The sequence below is a fragment of the Podarcis filfolensis genome (assembly GCF_964270895.1).
Source record: "Podarcis filfolensis genome assembly, chromosome: 10".
NCBI lineage: Eukaryota > Metazoa > Chordata > Lepidosauria > Squamata > Lacertidae > Podarcis > Podarcis filfolensis.
In genome coordinates, this window is record NC_139612.1 from 69,486,831 (window position 1) to 69,506,311 (window position 19,481).

At 48.8% G+C, this 19,481-nt stretch overlaps 1 protein-coding gene across 1 annotated transcript; it reads left to right on the forward strand.

The window, feature by feature from the left end:
• The first annotated feature begins 2,220 nt into the window (after positions 1 to 2,220).
• On the forward strand, positions 2,221 to 15,538 carry TUBAL3 (tubulin alpha like 3). The gene is made up of 4 exons (XM_083573004.1): positions 2,221 to 2,445; positions 8,247 to 8,490; positions 11,949 to 12,097; positions 14,144 to 15,538. Exons 1-4 carry the CDS (start codon positions 2,443 to 2,445, stop codon positions 15,122 to 15,124), a joined length of 1,377 nt encoding a protein of 458 aa, XP_083429130.1. The 5' UTR covers positions 2,221 to 2,442; the 3' UTR covers positions 15,125 to 15,538.
• The last annotated feature ends 3,943 nt before the right edge of the window (positions 15,539 to 19,481 follow it).

Sequence of the window (19,481 nt, forward strand, 5' to 3'; positions counted from 1 at the left end):
TCAGAGGGAGCAGACTGAGAGGAGGAGAAGGAGGTGTCAGAAGCTGAAGAGGTAACAGGGTTTAGTGCGCAGGAAGAGACTGTGGCAGAAAAGTCCAGAATCGGAGGCAGAGGTAGAGAATGGAGAGGACTGAGGGAATCCAGAGGCAGAGATGAGGCAGGTTGGTGAAGAAGCCAGGGTGTCTCCCCCTCCTGCTGCAACCAGCTCCCCTCTCTTCTGCTCTGCCGGAACCAGAAGAGAGATGAAGAGAGAGGAGCAAAGGCAGGCATGCTGGCGTAGTCTCAAATTGCTTGGGAACAACCCAGAGGAGGAGGAGACTTAGACAACTGTTGGAAGGTGGGGAACTTCAGTCCCTACAACTGCCTCATCATCATCATCATCATCATCATCATTTTATTTGTAGGCCGCCTTTCCATATGCTCAAAGCGGCTTACAGCACGACAAGATTTACAGTCACACCTTGGGTTACAGCTGCTTCAGGTTGCGTTTTTTCGGGTTGCGGACTGCCGAAACCCGGAAGTACCAGAACGGGTTACTTCCGGGTTTTGCACATGCGCAGATGCGCTAAATCACACTTTATACAGGACTGAGGCATGTGGAGCCTCTATTCGCAGCTCTAGCCGTGAGCAGAGGATCCCGGCGCTGGCGGCAAACCGCTATGTACAGTGTATGTGCACCGTCGCATGCATGCGCTGTATGTAGCGATGCGCACATGCGCTGTACATAGCGGTTTTCCGCCACGCCGCTCGAGCACCGTACAGATGGCAGTGGGATCCCTCTATCGCTGCTACAGCCGCATGTAGAGGATCCGCCGTTCGCGGCTGCAGCTGCAAGCAGAGGATCCCTGCACCGTTCGTACGGTACTGGAGCGCCGGCAAACAGTGCATGTGCGGCATTTCTACGTATGGTGCATGCGTCGTGTGTAGCGATGCCCCGTCCTGGGTGTCACGACGCCTTCGTTCACCCCTGGTGTTCCGTGTTCACGATCTGCTGCTATAGTCCAACAATTGGGGGAGGCAAGCGTCTTGTTTGTGGGAGGGTTCTTGCCCCCCAGCCCCCAATCTGGGGCAAACCATAGCTGCAGCTTCCAAACCAAGGGCACAGAGAGCATTGCAGTAACCCAGTCTCATGGTAGCCAACACCTGCATAGCATACTGCAGCTGAGCTAAGAGCAAGAAGGCAGGAAGTGCAATATGTTCCTAGCTGTAAAAGAAACAAAAAGTTTTCCCTGTCCTGACAAGACAGAAGTACTGTTTTGGGGGGACAGGGGGCGGGCAGGTGAGGAGGACTCCCTGGCGCTGAATGGGGTAGCTGTGCCCCTGAAGGACCAGGTGTGCAGCCTGGGAGTCATTTTGGACTCACAGCTGTCCATGGAGGCGCAGGTCAATTCTGTGTCCAGGGCAGCTGTCTACCAGCTCAATCTGGTATGCAGGATGAAACCCTCCCTGCCCATGGACTGTCTGGCCAGAGTGGTGCATGCTCTATTTATCTCCCGCTTGGACTACTGCAATGCGCTCTGCATGGGGCTACCTTTGAAGGTGACCCAGAAACTACAGCTAATCCAGAATGCGGCAGCTAGACTGGTGACTGGGAGTGGCCGCCAAGACCACATAACACCGGTCTTAAAAGACCTACATTGGCTCCCGGTACGTTTCCGAGCACAATTCAAAGTGTTGGTGCTGACCTTGAAAGCCCTAAATGGCCTCAGCCCCATCGTTCTGCCCGGACACTGGGGTCCAGCGCCGAGGGCCTTCTGGCGGTTCCCTCCCTGCAAGAAGTAAGGTTACAGGGAACCAGGCAGAGGGCCTTCTCAGCAGTGGCGCCCGCCCTCTGGAACAACCTCCCATCAGATGTCAAGGCAATAAACAACTATTTTACTTTTAAAAGACATCTGAAGGCAGTCCTGTTTAGGGAAGTTTTTAATGTCTGATGCTGTATTGTTTTTAATATTCAGTTGGAAGCCGCCCAGAGTTGCTGGGGAAACCCAGCCAAATGGATGGGGTATAAATATATTATTATTATTATTATTATTATTATTATTATTATTATTATTTCACCACATTGGCCATATTGGAAAACCGACACCTGTGGGTTCCCCACCACCACCAAAAGTGTGATCCTTCCTGGGGGGGGTCGGGACATAGTAGTCATTCCTTCCCCTGTTTTCTGAGGGATGCTCTCGGAAAGGATGTGAGGATTTCTCAGCAGCCGTCTAACTCCGAACCTGACAGCAAGCAGAGGCATAAGCCAGCAGCAAACTATTGCAGCCAATTCCAGCCTTTTCCTGGCATTTTTTGAAAAAGCGCCTCTGTTGCTTTAAATGAGGAGAGGACTTCATCTTCAGGTGGAGTCAGTTCTTGCTGGGTTATAAATTTGCTGGGAGCCGAGAAAGCAGCTGGTTGTTGTTTTTTGCTGGAATCTTAGCAAGCGTATAAAACCATTATGGTAAGCTGATGGGATTGTAGTTTCTCGTTTGGATTTGAAACTGTCGCTTGAGTCCTGCATGTATTGATTTTATCTGGGCTGTGGATCTTTTTTGATAACTTTCAGTTAACTTTTCTGGAAGGGTTATTGATGAATACTTTTAAGCTCATTTGGGCTGGTGTTTGCTCCTTATAAGGTAAAAGCTAGGCTGTAGCAAAAGGGAAGTTTAGAGGGAGGGGGGTCTTTTCCGCACACCCCTCCCCTTAGTTTTTCTCTGTTCAGGGGCTTAGCTGATCTTCTTGCAAAGTTGTGGGTCTCCTTTCTGACAGCTGAGATCTCTTTTCCCTCTGGATCTTTAGAGGCATAAAATGTGTTATTCTGCTGTATAAAGTCCCGCTCTCGTTTTTCCACCTCCCCTTTCCTCCTGCCCTTTCCCCTACATTATTTCACACTTCAGTTATGAGCATGGTTTAGGTAGGAGATTACTGTACTTTTGCAGATTTCTTCCCCTTATTCCCCTCCCCTGTATAAGAGGAAACTGCCATATTGCCTTTGTCTACTGTAATCCCAAGGGCTGATATGCTAAAAGAATAGAGCTGTTCCCCCTTTCCAGAAAAAGAAAAATTATATATATTATTTGTGAATGTTTCAAAACTATAGACTCTAAGACAACCTCAAAAAAAGTTTAACTAAACTTCTGGGAAGCTCTTCCAAAGGACTGCTGCTTGCATTTCATTTATTTATGCTAATCTTAATGGATTTTAATTAAGATAGCTACTTAGGGGGTGTGGGGGGGGAGTCCAAAAATCTAGAGTGCTTTATCCCAAAAAGGAGATCCATTGTTGGTCTTTACTCGTGAGTAGGCCCAGGTTCATTGACAGGGCAGTTCTGGAAGTCTATATTGCATGAGCTGAATTTCTGAGCTGTGACTTCACTCCTTATCCTAGCAAAATTTTGGATTCAAAGACCTATTGTTCTCTTGTTATCAAGTTGCCCAGTTGAGTATTTGCATGGAAGTTTAACTAGGAAAACCTGCCAGTCCAACAGTGTTCACTTGGAATTCCTGGAGGGGGAAGAAAAAAAAACCCTGTGCAATTTTGATCTTGTATGGTCCTGGAGCAGAAATGGATTAAGCTTTTTTTATTATTTTAATTTTTTTAAGTTGGGGGGTGGTATGCTTTAACAGTTGCACGTGGAAGCCAAGAGACGGCTGTCTCCGGCTGAGGATATCTCCTGCAATTCCAGACTGGCTTTCTTGCACTGTGGTTGCATCCGGAGCAGGTGCTACCACTTGGCAAACTGTTGAGAGAGAGGAAAAAAGGGAGTGGAGACTTCTCTTCTTTGCTGGCCGCAAGGAATGTCCCCTGAGTGACTCCAGCAAATTGGGACAGAAGAGCTACAATTAGAACTCCCATCATAGATAGATGGACGGGGACTGTGGCATGTTGCGGAGGGCGGCGTGAAAAGCAGCTGTCAGATCTGATGAGCAGAAGCTGGTGTGGTCACCTCGCGTTTTGATCGCCTGTAGGCTTCCCGGGGCTGACCGTTGTAGGATGCGGGAGGGAGGGAGCGAAGGACTGGGTGAACTCTCCTCTGATCCTTCGCGTTGTGTTCTTGACACATGACTCATAATCTCGCCGCAGTTGGAAGAACGCGGATCAGGCTGTGGCTGACCGTAGTCATCTCACTGGGATAAAGCTTTTTCTTTTTTTTAAAATAATTCTTCTTCTTCTGCTTTATTTCTCCGCCCCAAAAGCACGCATGTGTCATGGTCGTGGCATCTCAAATATGCTGAACAGATTTCGCCGGGTTTTACACCTGTTATTGAGGCGCTCTTGTCTCTCGGGCCATTTCTGGGCTCTGAACCAAAGTCTTGCCACAACTCTCTCTTTAAAAAAAAAAAACAAAAAGGGAAGGTGCTATGTGGAGTCATCGCAAGTAACTGCGGGAGTTCAGGACAGCTGAATGGAAGCGATACTGCATTTATGGTCAACCAGGATGATCGGCCTGCTTCCATCAGTTTGGGGAGCTTCCAGGATGTTCCTAGTCTGGGGTAGGATTCCATTGCATTGCGGCCAATCCAGGTGGCGCAATGATAGTCGATCGAGAGCTGCTTGGCCAAAAGCTTGGGCTTTTTTGCCAGAAGGAAAATGTCAGGAAGATGTGCTTGCTTTGATGCAACATCATCTCGCCTCTCCCTGCAAACAACCCAGGACAAATGCACACCCTACTAGCCAATGTTATCCAATCTCCTTGCAAACGAATCGGGATGAATGCTCAGTATAACAGAGACGTCTGTAAGTGAAGTGCCCTTGGTTTGAAAAACACAGAGCTCTTCAGCCAAATGTTTATTATCTGCCCTTCACCCTGAGATACCAAGGGTGGGTTGTTGTTGTTGTTTAGTCGTTTAGTTGTGTCTGACTCTTCATGACCCCCTGGACCAGAGCACACCAGGCACTCCTGTCTTCCACTGCATCCCGCAGTTTGGTCAAACTCATGTTGGTCTCTTCGAGAACACTGTCCAACCATCTCGTCCTCTGTCGTCCCCTTCTCCTTGTGCCCATTTCTTTCCCAACATCAGGGTCTTTTCCAGGGAGTCTTCTCTTCTCATGAGGTGGCCAAAGTCTTGGAGCCTCAGCTTCAGGATCTGTCCTTCCAGTGAGCACTCAGGCCTGATTTCCTTCAGAATGGATAGGTTTGATCTTCTTGCAATCCATGGGTCTCTCAAGAGTCTCCTCCAGCACCAGAATGCAAAAGCATCCATTCTTCGGCGATCAGCCTTCTTTATGGTCCAGCTCTTACTTCCATACATCTCTACTGGGAAAACCATAGCTTGAACTAGACGGACCTTTGTTGGCAAGGTGATGTCTCTGCTTTTTTAGATGCTGTCTAGGGTGGGTTACAACAATTTACAATTACAACCCGGGGTGGGTTACAACAATTTAAAACACATCTTTTAACAATGATTTAAAGCAATTGGTTAATGTTGCTGGCTATGAAGTGACCCAGACCCTGCAATCCCCTGAGGCCCTTCTTTGTGTGGCTCCTCTTTGAGGTGTCTGGAAGGTGGCAACACGAGAACGGGGCCTTTTCAATGGTGGCTCCCCGGTTGTGGAATGCTCTCCCCAGCCAGGCTTGTCTGGCGCCTTCCTTAAATATCTTTAGGCACCAGGCAAAAATGTTTCTCTATAACAGCTGTTTTCAACCTGTGGGTCCCCAGATGCTGTTGGACTACAACTCCCATCATCCTTGAGCTCTGGCCTTGCTAGCTAGGGGTGATGGGAGTTGTAGTTCAACAACATCTGGGGACCCACAGGTTGAGAAAGGCTGCTCTATAACCAAGCTTTTTGGCTGATTAACATTCTATGGCATCCATCTGTATCGGGAGACAATACAATGTACCTCTGCGGACTGAAGTCAAGATGTAGGAAGGTTGCAGCACCTGTTGTGGCTGCGGAGACGGATGTGGGAGAGATTACTGGTTTGTTTTATTACGTATTTTGTGTCCTCGTTTTGTATTTTTCTGTCATGAGCCACCCTATGATCTTTGGATGAAGGGCAGTATACAGATTTAATAAATACCATACTTTTCCATATATAAGACTGTTTTTTTCTGTAAAAAATCATGCTAAAAAGTGGGGGTCGTCTTATGCATAGGTAGTGCATAGGGTGGACGTTTGATTGGTTGCTGCCGAGGCTGTCAGTGGCTATTGTGCATGTTATTGGTTGCTGCGTCAATGGGTGGTGTTGATTGGCTGATGCTTCGGCAGTTGGGCGTGCGATTGGCAGCTTCTGCTGGCGATGGGACAGACGGGAGTCGGATTTAACGGCACATGTGGGTGAGCGGTTTTCAGCAGTCCCCCCTAAAAAAGCTCAACAACTCTGGGTAATTCCCCCTAAAAAGCTCAACAGTTCTGTGGCATCTTCCCCCATTTTCTTAAATTTGAGTTCCCAAAGATAGGGGGCGTCTTATAGACAGAAAAGTACGGTAATATTTGGTATGTAAACCTGAATTTTGCTCAGCTACGCCTGATTCCACATGTGTGTATGTGTGTTTCTGTCTGTGTCTCTCCCTCTGGCAATCGTCTCTCCTCCTCTGGATTATGTTGTCTTTTGGACGCATTAGTCCTCCTCACCATCACCACAAAATACAACTCATCTTTGGCCTTCTGCCCCAGACTCCTGCCTCCTCCTCTCTTAGACTCTCTGATTTGAGCAGCGCAGGCAACAGTAGTTAAGTTTCTCCCAGGGACGGGGGATAAATTTGATTCCGTTCACATTTAAAGGCAGGCTTACTGAATCTGGATTTGCTTTGCAAAAATGCGAACAGTAGGCAAAATTGCATCGGAAAATGTGTATAGTAGGAGAAAGACACACGAAACGCTGACAAATTTTCCCGAAGAATTAAAAAAAATATATTCACAAACTGGTGTAGAAATGAAGATTAGGAAAAATGAAAAGCCAAGGTAGCAAAACACACACATTTTCCAATCCCTGTCTCTCCTGGCTGCCCTGTCCCTCTGTGACATCACAGAAGCTCATCCAATCCAGGCCAGAGGCTCCTCCCACAAAGCGTCTCTGGCACAGCACATTGCAGCATGGATTTTTATTGCAGTTAAGGTCTATTATTGATCGCTGGCCACAAAAGATAAGGATGGAATCTCTTTAGGAATAAAGGGGTTGTTTTAAACACGTGGCTATCATAAGACCAAAGGTTTATCAGCCGAGCTGGGGGAGGGGAATCACATCTGGCAACCAATGTGCCCCTTTGGTTTCAGATAGTACAAAGGTAGACGAGTCTAAAAAGCCTGGGATACAAATTTTCATGGCCCTCTAGCGACTATGGTGGCTCATTTACCAGGACGAAGGTATTTAGCATTAACAATGGAAGTTTGCACACTATTCTGACCAAACGAAGCCTCCTGGTGTATCTTTTGCTCTAGGATACACCTGAATATAAGGACGCGGGTGGCGCTGTGGTCTAAACCACAGAGCCTAGGACTTGCCGATGAGAAGGTCGGCAGTTCGAATCCCTGTGACGGGGCGAGCTCCCGTTGCTCGGTCCCTGCTCCTGCCAACCTAGCAGTTCGAAAGCACGTCAAAGTGCAAGTAGATAAATAGGTACCGCTCCGGCGGGAAGGTAAACAGCGTTTGTATGTGCAGCTCTGGTTCACCAGAAGCGGCTTAGTCATGCTGGCCACATGACCCAGAAGCTGTACGCTGGCTCCCTCGGCCAGTAAAGCAAGATGAGCACCGCAATTTCTGTTCTCATCCTGAAGCAAAGTGCTTAACCTGAAGCACTATTTCTGGGTTAGTGGAGTCTGTAACCTGAAGCATATGTAACCTGAAGCATATGTAACCCGAGGTACCACTGTATTAAATAAGAGAGAATCTGTGTTCTGCCAAGAATTCACCCCAAGGTTATGCTCAGTCCAGCCTCGGTCCAGTATACCTGAAGGAGCGTCTCCACCCCCATCGTTCTGCCCGGACACTGAGGTCCAGCGCCGAGGGCCTTCTGGCGGTTCCCTCACTGTGAGAAGCCAAGTTACAGGGAACCAGGCAGAGGGCCTTCTTGGTGGTGGCGTCCACCAGATGTCAAAGAAAAAAATAACTACCAGACTTTTAGAAGACATCTGAAGGCAGCCCTGTTCAGGGAAGCTTTTAACATTTGATGCATTACTGTATTTTAATATTTTGTTGAAAGCCGCCTAGAGTGGCTGGGGAAATCCAGCCAGATGGGCGGGGTATAAATAATAAATTATTATTATTATTGCTGGTGAAGCGTGTTAAAGCATCTTTCTCTCTGTCCCCTTCCATTCCAGAGGGAGTGCCTGTCGATCCACATTGGCCAAGCTGGAGTTCAAATGGGCAATGCCTGCTGGGAGCTCTACTGCCTGGAACATGGGATTCAGACAGACGGCACCATCGCCGGGAACCAGGCAGCTCCCAAAATCCTGCCAGAGACGGAGCAGGTGGACGCTTCTTTCGAGACGTTCTTCTGCGAGACTGCGTCCGGGAAGCACGTGCCCAGGGCAGTCTTCATTGACTTGGAACCGACTGTCATAGGTAATATCATCTGCAGAGATCCATTGGGATGAAAACGACTCCTGGGACGTTTTGTCAATGTCCAGTAGTGAGTGCTGCCAACTCACCCAGGCGCAAGATACAAGAGAGCTGCCTTGGGGCTCACCCAAACTTTTGTTTCCAAGAACAGGTCTGCGCTTTAAAGCACTGCGTCCAAGCACTCCCTGGGGAAACACACTCTCTACCATAGCAAATGGAGCGAACAGCAATCCACAGAAAACCCAAATGGCTGTTTCTTCCACTTCAGAGTTAAAGAGCGGGTTTTCAGGCAGGAGTATTTTCCAGTTCTACCAATACATGCAGAGGCTAGATCCAGGAACCTTTTGCATGGGAAGTACCGTATTTTTCGCTCTATACGATGCACCGGACCATAGGAGGGGGAGAACAGGGGAAAAAAATTCTCCCTCTCTCTGCTCAGTGGAGCCCCTTCCATTTCTCCTCCCACTTCGCTGAAGGGGTGCTGCGCAGAGAGGGAAAACTGTGCAGTGCCTCTCCAGCAAAGCGAAGCCTGGAGAGCAGGAGTGATCAGTGTGCACCGACCCCTCTCGCTCTCCAGGCTTCAGGCGGCTATCTGCAAGCCTTCGGAGCGCGGCGGGAACTCCTGCTGCGCTCCGAAGGCTTGCGGATAGCTGCCTGAAGCCCCCGGAGCGCAGCGGGAGTTCCCTGCGCTCCAGGGGCTTCAGCGAAAGCAACGCGAAGCCTCCGGAGCGCGGGGGGAGCTCTCCCTCTGCGCTTCGGAGGCTTTGCGTTGCTATCGCTGAAGCCAAGGAGCCTGCATTCGCTCCATAGGACGCACACACATTTCCCCTTCATTTTTGGACGGGGGAAACTGCGTCCTATAGAGCGAAAAATACGTTATGTACAGGGCCACTAGGCTACTACAGTCATACTTCATGTTACATTTGCTTCAGGTTGCGCATTTTCAGGTTGCGTCCCACGGTGACCCGGCAGTACCGGAAAGGGTTACTTCCGGGTTTCGCCGCTCGCACATGCACAGACGCGCAAAATGACATCACGCGCATGCGAAGACACAGAGAATCGCGACTCATGCACATGCAGACGCGGGTTGCGTTCTTTTCAGGTTGCGACTGGGCCTACGGAATGGATCCCGTTCGCAACCAGAGGTGCCACTGTACCGTCCTTGCCACTTTTGCTGGCAAGGCTGCTGTGCCTTTAAAATCTGTATTATTGGTGGGAATGTCAGTTGTCCAGCTATTTTTATGTTTGGAGACTTCAAGTACAGTTGTGCCTTGGATCCTGAACACCTTGGTACTAGGATGTTTTGGCTCCCGAACGCTGCAAACCCAGTTTGTTCCAGTTTGCGAATGTTCTTTCGAACCTGAATGTCCGATGGGGACAATCCACGGCTTCCAATTGGCTGCAGGAGCTTCTTGCAGCCAATCAGAAGCCTCACTTTGGTTTCTGAATGCTTAGGAAGTTGAATGAACTTCTGAAACAGATTCCATTCGACTTCCAAGGTACGACTGTAAACTACTTTCCTTGCATTGTGTTCTCTTGCTATGATTTGACAACGTCACAGCATATGATTAAATAAAGCAGTGCCATAGCTACAGGGAGGCTGTTTGAATTTTTTGCCCCGGGGGGGCGGGGTGGGAAGCTTCCAGAGGTGTGCTATTGAGGCTCCCAGCTTTTATGTGTGTACCCAAATGCGCGTGGGGGGTGGTGAGTGCCAAACTGGGTCTTTGACCCGGCTGAAGTAAAGTCTAGGTTTGCCCCTGAAAAAATGGGTTGCAATTCCGGGGGTGAGTCTAATGTACAGTGGTACCTCTGGATACGAACGGAATCCATTCCGGAGCCCTGTTCGCATCCTGAAGTAAACATAGGACATGACAGCGCGTTTGCGTGTGCGCGTGTCGCCGCTTCCGCGCATGCGCGTGACATCATTTTCAGCGTCTGCGCCTGCGTGAGTAGCGAGACCCAGAAGTAACGTGCTCCGTTATTTCCGGGTCGCCGCAGAGCACAACCCGAAAATACATAACTTGAAGCTACTTCAACCCGAGGTATGACTGTAGAAGCAAACTACATCACTTCTTTTGGATTTTTGTGAAAGCAGGCAAACTGTTAGGAGCAGGACAAACATGGTGCCCGAGGACTCAAACACCCAGCAACCCCACCCAACAGGGCCAATGGCAGGGGATGTTGGAGGGTACTCCATATTAGAGTAACAAAGGGCATTTTCCTATTTATTGTGCCTGTGGACTCCCTCTTATCCATGGGTCGGCAAACTAAGGCCCAGGGGCCGGATCTGGCCCAATTGCCTTCTGGATCCGGTCCGTGGACGGTCCGGGAATTGCCGCATGGATGGGCGTGGGGATTCTGATCATTCGGGCTGCAACATTCGCCCAACACACACCGCAGTGACGCCTCCTCCCTCCCTCCCTCCCTCCCTCCTTCTGGCTTCTTCCTGCCCTGCCTAGAGGAGGAAGGGGGCTGGGCTTTGTTGAGCCATGATTGGCTGAGCACCAAGCAGCCCCTCTCCAGAGCCAGCCCTTTCGCACTGCTCATCGTCCCTCCGCCACCCCCCCCCAGCCACTGCTACTTGCAAGGTACAGGAGCTGCGGTTGGCTGAGCGCTATTTAAAGCAGAGCAGCGCCTCTCTGCAGCCAACCCTTTCATGCCGCAATGCACTCTATGTGGGGCTACCTTTGAAGGCGACCCGGAAACTGCAATTAATCCGGAATGCGGCAGCCAGACTGGTGACTGGGAGTGGCCGCCGAGACCACATAACACCGGTTCTGAGAGGATCTGCATTGGCTCCCAGGACGTTTCCGAGCACAATTCAAAGTGTTGGTGCTGACCTTTAAAGCCCTAAACAGCCTCGGTCCAGTATACCTGAAGGAGCGTCTCCACCCCCATCGTTCAGCCCGGACACTGAGGTCCAGCGCGGAGGGCCTTCTGGCGGTTCCCTCATTGCGAGAAGAGAGGTTGCAGGGAACCAGACAGAGGGCCTTCTCGGTGGTGGCCCCCGCCCTGTGGAATGCCCTCCCATCAGATGTGAAGGAAATAAGCAGTTATCTTTAAAAGACATCTGAAGGCAGCCTTGTTTAGGGAAGTTTTTAATATTTAATGCTATATTGTTTTTAACACTCGGTTGGGAATCGCCCAGAGTGGCTAGGGAAACTCAGCCAGACGGGCAGGGAATAAATAATAAATTATTATTATTATTATTATTATTATTATTATTATTATTATTATTATTATTAATTATCCCGTCGCCACCAACACCAGCCCCTGTTGCTCGCAAGGCACACGTAAGCAGCCACCGGGGCTCGTCTAGTGCTGTGGAGAAGGGAGGGGAGAGTCAGTGGGGAAATTTCCCCCCCCCATATAGTCCGGCCCCCCACAAGGTCTGAGGGACAGTGGACCGGCCCCCTGTGGAAAAACTTTGCTGACCCCTGCTCTTATCTCTCTCCCCACAGATGAAATCCGCACAGGGCCTTATCACTCCCTCTTCCATCCCGAACAGCTGATCAGCGGCAAGGAAGATGCGGCCAACAACTACGCCCGAGGCCACTACACCATCGGGAAGGAGATCATTGACACAGTCCTGGGCAGGATTCGCAAAATGGTTAAGTTTCCTTTGCACACACACACACACGCTAACGCCACAGGATGGCGTAAAAGCTTAATTCACAAATGTTCATAGCCAGGCTGGAGCCAAACTGGAGACACACGGGATGGGTTTTTGTGCACAGTGTTGTGAACTGGTCTGATGGGGAAAGTGGCAAGGCTGGTCCAAACATGCTGGAGCACAGGCAGCTCCAACTGAGCAGATAGGGGCTGTTTCCGAGCACAATTCAAAGTGTTGGTGCTGACCTTTAAAGCCCTAAACGGCCTCGGCCCAGTATATATGAAGGAGCATCTCCACCTACATCGTTCTGCCCAGACACTGAGGTCCAGCTCCGAGGGCCTTCTGGCAGTTCCCTCCCTGCGAGAAGCCAAGTTACAGGGAACCAGGCAGAGGGCCTTCTCGGTGGTGGCACCCGCCCTGTGGAACACCCTTCCACCAGATGACAAAGAGAACAACAACTACCAGACTTTTAGAAGACACCTGAAGGCAGCCCTGTTTAGGGAAGATTTTAATGTTTGATGCATTACGGTATTTTAATATTTTGTTGGAAGCCGCCCAGAGTGGCTGGGGAAGCGCAGCCAGATGGGCGGGGTCTTATTTACTTACTTACTTACTTACTTACTTACTTACTTACTTACTTACTTACTTATGCCTGCCTGCCTGCCTCTGTATCCAGGCTCCTCCCCCTTGAGAGAGCTTCAGAGCCTTAAAGAGTCAACCTCTGGCCTGAAGGTGGTGGCCACTCGTTCAGCATGCCACAACCTCCCTCCTAATGAGCTGCTGGACTGGTGATGAGCGCTGCAAGACATCCAGGCTCTGGCTCAAGAGGCCTTGGTGGTCTGGGAAGTTCCAGTGGAAGTTCTTTTTTCAAAAACTATATATAATTTCCAAAAACCATATAACACACTTTCTTATCTTATACAATGTTTTGGACTTCCATCAACTGCATCTGAAGATTTTCCCGTCTTTATCACTTAATCTGCATTTCATTATTTTCAGTATTACATTTAATACTCCTTCACTAATAATTCCTATCATAGTTTTCTTTGCAATGTTTCACATAGTCCTCCTTACAAACATATTGCAATCCTACTGGCATAATCTGTTGATTACAATTGCTTTTCAAGTAGTTCATATATTTACTCCAGTCCTCTCAGAGATTCTCAATCTCTGATCCCGCAGGTTTTGAATCCTTCCTGTCACCTTATCCAATTCTGCACAGTCCATTAATTTCGTCTGCTATTCTTTTGTCGGTAGTTCTTCTTGTTTCCATTTCTGTACCAACAATACTCTTGCTGCTGTTGTTGCATATAAAAACAGTTTATTGTCCTGTCTATTAATGTCCTCACTTACAATGCCAAGTAAAAATGCTTCTGGTTTTTTTTTAATATATATAAATGTATATTTCTACATCTTTTTCATCTCATTATATATCATTTCCACTGGAAGTTCTTGTCCAGCTGCCTCACGTGCAATGGCCTCCCTATCTTCAGCAGTCAGCTCTGGGTCCTGACCCCAAACCCTGCTCCACATCTTGTGCCCTGCGGCCTCCGACTCTGTGTCCAGGTCTGCTTTGCATTGCACCTCTCTGGGCTCCTTCCAACGTCCAGAAGATCAGTGCTTATGTACCTAGAGGATTCCGGTGTTTCTAACATCTCAAATGGTTTGCTTTTAGGAGTAATGGTTAAATGGAGCTCTGACTTAGAAGAGGTACTCCTTGACTCTTGGGATCACTGAGTGTTTTCTCTCAAATCCCCTACTGCTTTAAGGTGGGCTACGTTCAGGTACCACAAACCCAGTCCTTCAAACCACAGTTTGGCAACTTGGGAATATGCCGTGGGTTCCCTCCTCCTCCACTTCCTGGTTTTTTCCCATCAGTTTGCTGTGATACCCCAATCGGGCAAACCATGGTTAGCACCTAAACCTGGTCCCACTTTGTGCATATGTACATGATCACATAGCTGTTGAGCAACGTTCTTACTAATCGAGCTGTTATATTGCCAACAGCCATCTCTAATAACCAAATTTCTCTTCCTGATGCAGGCTGACCAATGCAGCGGCCTCCAAGGTTTCTTGGTCTTCCACAGCTTCGGCGGAGGAACAGGGTCAGGCTTCACTTCGCTTCTGATGGAGCGCCTCTCGGTGGAGTACAGCAAGAAGTCAAAACTGGAGTTCTCTGTGTATCCTGCCCCACAGGTCTCCACGGCCGTCGTGGAGCCCTACAACTCCATCCTGACCACCCACACCACCCTGGAGCATTCCGACTGCTCGTTCATGGTGGACAACGAAGCCATCTATGACATCTGCAACCGCAACCTTGACATCGAACGCCCCACCTACACCAACCTCAACAGGTTGATCGGGCAGATCGTCTCGTCTGTGACGGCTTCCTTGAGGTTCAACGGCGCCTTGAACGTCGACCTGATAGAATTCCAGACCAACCTGGTGCCTTACCCTAGGATCCACTTCCCCTTGACCACCTACGCCCCCATCATCTCAGCCGAGAAGGCCTACCACGAGCAGCTCTCCGTGCCGGAGATCACCAACGCCTGCTTCGAGTTCTCCAACCAGATGGTGAAGTGTGACCCACGCCGGGGCAAGTACATGGCTTGCTGCCTCCTGTACCGGGGGGACGTGGTGCCCAAGGATGTCAACGCGGCCATCGCGGCCATCAAGACCAGGAGGTCCATCCAGTTTGTGGACTGGTGTCCCACCGGCTTCAAGGTGGGCATCAACTACCAGCCGCCCACGGTGGTGCCCGGGGGAGACCTGGCAAAGGTGCAGCGGGCTGTCTGTATGCTGAGCAACACCACCGCCATCGCGGAGGCCTGGGCCCGGCTGGACCACAAGTTCGACCTGATGTACGCCAAGAGGGCCTTTGTCCACTGGTACGTTGGGGAGGGCATGGAAGAGGGGGAGTTCTCCGAAGCCCGGGAGGACCTGGCTGCCCTGGAGAAGGATTACGAGGAAGTCGGGAGGGATTCTGCGGACGGGGAGGAAGAGGATGCTGAGGAAGAATATTAAACCCAAGGCCATGTGTCTGTATGGGCCAATCCTGCATGCAACTGGGCTAAGATGGGGAGGTGAACCAAACCTGTTGCCTCTTTCTTTAAAAATAAAAAAACCAACACCCCATAATAAGCATTACTGTATCTCTTACAAGACTTGTGTAGCGTAAGGACTCTTTAACACATTGTACTTTGTTTAGAAGGCACTTCCTTGTAGCTTTTTGAATCTTTACTTCCTATCTTAGAATTATGTGAAATTAACTCTTTCGAGTGCAGATTTTTGGAGGGGGCGGGTGCAGGAGAGGCTTGGCTGTCCTGTATCACTTCTGCGCACTCGAGAATGGGTATGGGGGGGGAGTACCCTTTATTATTAGAAGACGCTGTGATCTGCTTCTTTGTACTTTAATAATAAAAAAGTGGAACGACTCTAGTATGGGAGCTTCCTTTCCGATGCAAATAATAATAATAATAATAATAATAATAATAATAATTTTTATTTATACCCCGCCCTCCCCAGCCAAGGCCTGGCTCAGGGCCACTAACAAGCAATAATAAAAGCAAGTTGAATGAATACAACTTAAGAACAAGATTAAAATACAACAATTAAAATATTGAAACATTAAAATATTAAAATGCAGCCTCATCACAGGAGGAGAAAGGAAAAAGAAAGAGGGGGAGGGAATCAAATTGGCTCCAAGCCAAAGGCCAGGGGGAACAACTCTGTCTTACAGGCCGTGCAGAAAGAAATCAGATCCTGCAGGGCCCGGGTCTCATGAGACAGAGCGTTCCACCAGGCCGGGGCCAGTGTTGAAAAGGCCCTGGCTCTGGTTGAGGCTAATCTGACTTCCTTAGGGCCCGGGACCTCTAGGGTGTTGCTATTTATGGACCTTGAGGCTCTCTGTGGGGCATACCAGGAGATAAGCAGGCATGAGGACCTAATCTGGTTTGGGATCACACCAGCAGTGTGGGGAGGGGGAGTGTTTAAACCCCTTAACCCACCCCCTCCGCAACGCCTGGGTCCAAATTGAGGCTGCTGTGCTTGATTTTTTTAAAAACTAAGTTGTGCTGTTGTGTCTAGTTTGGCCCTGATATTCAGTGTTTCCCAAACATACAGTAATTGCACATTCTTTTTGAGAGTTTAGTCTTACTAGCATACTGGTGATTTGGGAGTAGTTCTAATAATACTATTTTGAAATTGAAATACTTTATTGTCACTTGTGCAACTTGCATACAGTGAGATTACACGAGCACCCCCCACGCAGCTCTCTTAGTCTTAATTCCCCTTGTTTACTGACGCACACCCACCAAACCCGAAAGTCAGTTGCCCTGTTGTTATCTTTTCATTCAGCAGCCTAACAGCCCATGGATAGAAGCTGTTCTTTACCCTGTTGGTGCGACTAATCCTGCTTCTATATCTTCTGCCCGAGGGCAGGAGACCAAGAAAGTGCCGGCCAGGGTGTGAATCATCCCTGAGAATTTTCCTCACTCTCCTGAGGCAACGTTCTTCCGCTGTTTCATCCAGCGGATTCACGGGACAGCCCATAATATCTTGTGCTGTATTCACCACCCTCTGTGGGTGCTTCCTATAAGTTGATGTCAAACCAGCGTACCACACTGTGATGCAGTATGAAAGGACACTTTCATGGTGGACTGGTAGAAAGAGATCATCAGATGTTGATTGACATCGTTCTTCCGCAATGCTTTGTCTCGACTAGTTCAAATACAATCTCTCTCTCTCTCTCTCTCTCTCTCTCTCACACACACACACACACACACACTATAAGTTACGTTATGATAAAGAAATTCTGCCATGTACCCTTTGAAATTCTTTCGCATCCCTGCTGGGATGTGTGCAGCGCACTCTGGAAAACACTGCATTAGTGTACTGCACTTCCCTGCATTTCTGTGCAATCATGAGGACTACAAACTTGTAATGAAGCCAAATTCTGTGCTGGAATGGCACACTTGGCGCATGCCAGTCATCACCCCAGGTGGTGACAAATTGTAAAAGTATCACTCCTGCTTTTCAGACCTACCTTGTGTCTTTTCACGTCTTGTAAGGAATTCAAGTTGACCTCTCACTCTTGCGCCCAGTGCCCTAAGGAGCCATATGTGGAAGAAAAGCTCTCTTACTCTGCACCCCCTCTGAAATATACTCGGAGTCGAGAGTGGATTTCATGCTCTTTATTCAGCTCATAGCGGTGAGGAGGAATGAAAGTTCCCCCAGAATGTCTGCTTTATATACATTATTTACACAATGGGCCCCACGTGATTGGCTAATTCCAGGATTCTCCTATAGGCCAATCAGGTTGCGGATTCACTTCCACCTGGAGCTGGATTGGGTGGCTCCTGTGGACCAATCAGACTTCTGCATTCTGGGTCCTATTGTTCTAGGACCAATCAGACTGCTGCCTTTTGGATCCTATTCAACTCGGTACATAACACCCTCCTTACCTGGGGGTTGCCACTCACTGTGAGTTTAGAATGTCTGAGAACCTTTAGGCTGCCACTGACGCTGAAACTCAACTGTCAGTACCCTACTCAAAAGTCATTTCTCTTTTTAAAAACCACACAAATGCACTTGGTGCAGACCGTGCAAGAGGTTTACCAAGCAGGTTAACCTGTAAATCCCATTGTGTTCAATGGGACTTACTGCTTAGTAAGGGTGCCTAGAATTTATTTGTTTCATTTTAATGGAAACCTTCTAAAAACATTACCTTTGGGGCTTGGCTTTTTCTAGCCGTTTGTAGCACTGTTTTCGTTTAGATGGCTTGATGGCAGGAACCCTCCATTGTGACAAAACGAGACAGACAGTTGGTCAATTTTCCATGGCGATTACTTGGAAAGAGTATTGGATCTCTGCCTGGCCCTGCAAGACATATCAACACGCTTTAAGAAAAGCACTTGCCCTGTATCACTTAACCTATAATAATTATGCCTTTCAAGCAATGTATTCAGTGTCTCTAGATGGGAGGTGTGCCAAAAATCCTTGTTACCTGCAATTTATCTGGAGAGTGGTTTTGAGGGAAGAGGGAGTACAGTGCATACAAAGCACTATAACTTTTTTATATTATTAAAGGTGTAATTATTAGGGGAAGGTTTCTGGAGGACATTCTTTTGTTCCTAAATCTTGATGTAGGCAGGGAAATAATGAATTTAGGTGATGCTCAGTAGGGGGAGAATGCGGGTAGCACTGTGGTCTAAACCACTGAGCCTAGGGCTTGCCGATCGGAAGGTTGCGGTTCGAATCCCTGCGACGGGGTGAGCTTCCGTTGTTCAGTCCTAGCTCCTGCCAACCTAGCAGTTTAAAAGCACACAGTGCAAGCAGATAAATAGGTACCACTCTAGTGGGAATGTAAATGGCGTTTCCATGCGCTGCTCTGGTTTGCCAGAAGTGGCTTTGTCATGCTGGCCACATGACCCGGAAGCTGTACGCCGGCTCCCTCGGCCTGTAAAGCGAGATGAGCACCGCAACCCTAGAGTTGGTCTTGACTTTACCTTTTACAGTAGGGGAAAGGAGTTGGTTACCACCCATCTTATGCTTTTTCCCTGGCCGATTCAGGAATAAAAATTGGTGCAGTGCTTACTGTAACGTATTAGGCGGATGAAACATTTTACGTGGGATAATCATGTCCCCCTGTCAGGCTTTTTGTGGGGGTCAAATAGGGTGCCCCCCCATCTGTGCACTCCTGAGCTCACTGGGATTTTCCCCACTATTAAATAAGAGAGAATCAGTGTTTTGCCAAGAATTCGCCCCAAGGCGAATTCTTGCAGTACAAGAAAAGAAAATATAATAATAATAATAATAATAATAATAATAATAATAATAATAATAATTTATTATTTATACCCCGCCCATCTGGCTGGGCCTCCCCAGCCACTCTGGGGGGCTTCCATAAAAACTAAAAATACAATAAAATATCACACGTTAAAAACTTCCCTGAACAGGGCTGCCTTAAGATCTCTTCTGAATGTCAGGTAGTTGTTTATCGCTTTGACATCTGCTGGAAGGGCGTTCCACAGGGCGGGCGCCACTATCGAGAAGGCCCTCTGCCTGGTTCCCTGTAGCTTTGCTTCTCGCAATGAGGGAACCGCCAGAAGGCCCCCCGGCGCTGGACCTCAGCGTCCGGGCAGAATGATGGGGGTGGAGATGCTCCTTCAGGTATACTGGACCGAGGCCGTTTAGGGCTTTAAAGGTCAGCACCAACACTTTGAATTGTGCTCGGAAACGTACTGGGAGCCAATGTAGGTCTTTCAAGACCGGTGTTATATGGTCTCGGCGGCCGCCCCCAGTCACCAGTCTAGCTGCCGCATTCTGGATTAGTTGTAGTTTCCGAGTCACCTTCAAAGGTAGCCCCACGTAGAGTGCATTG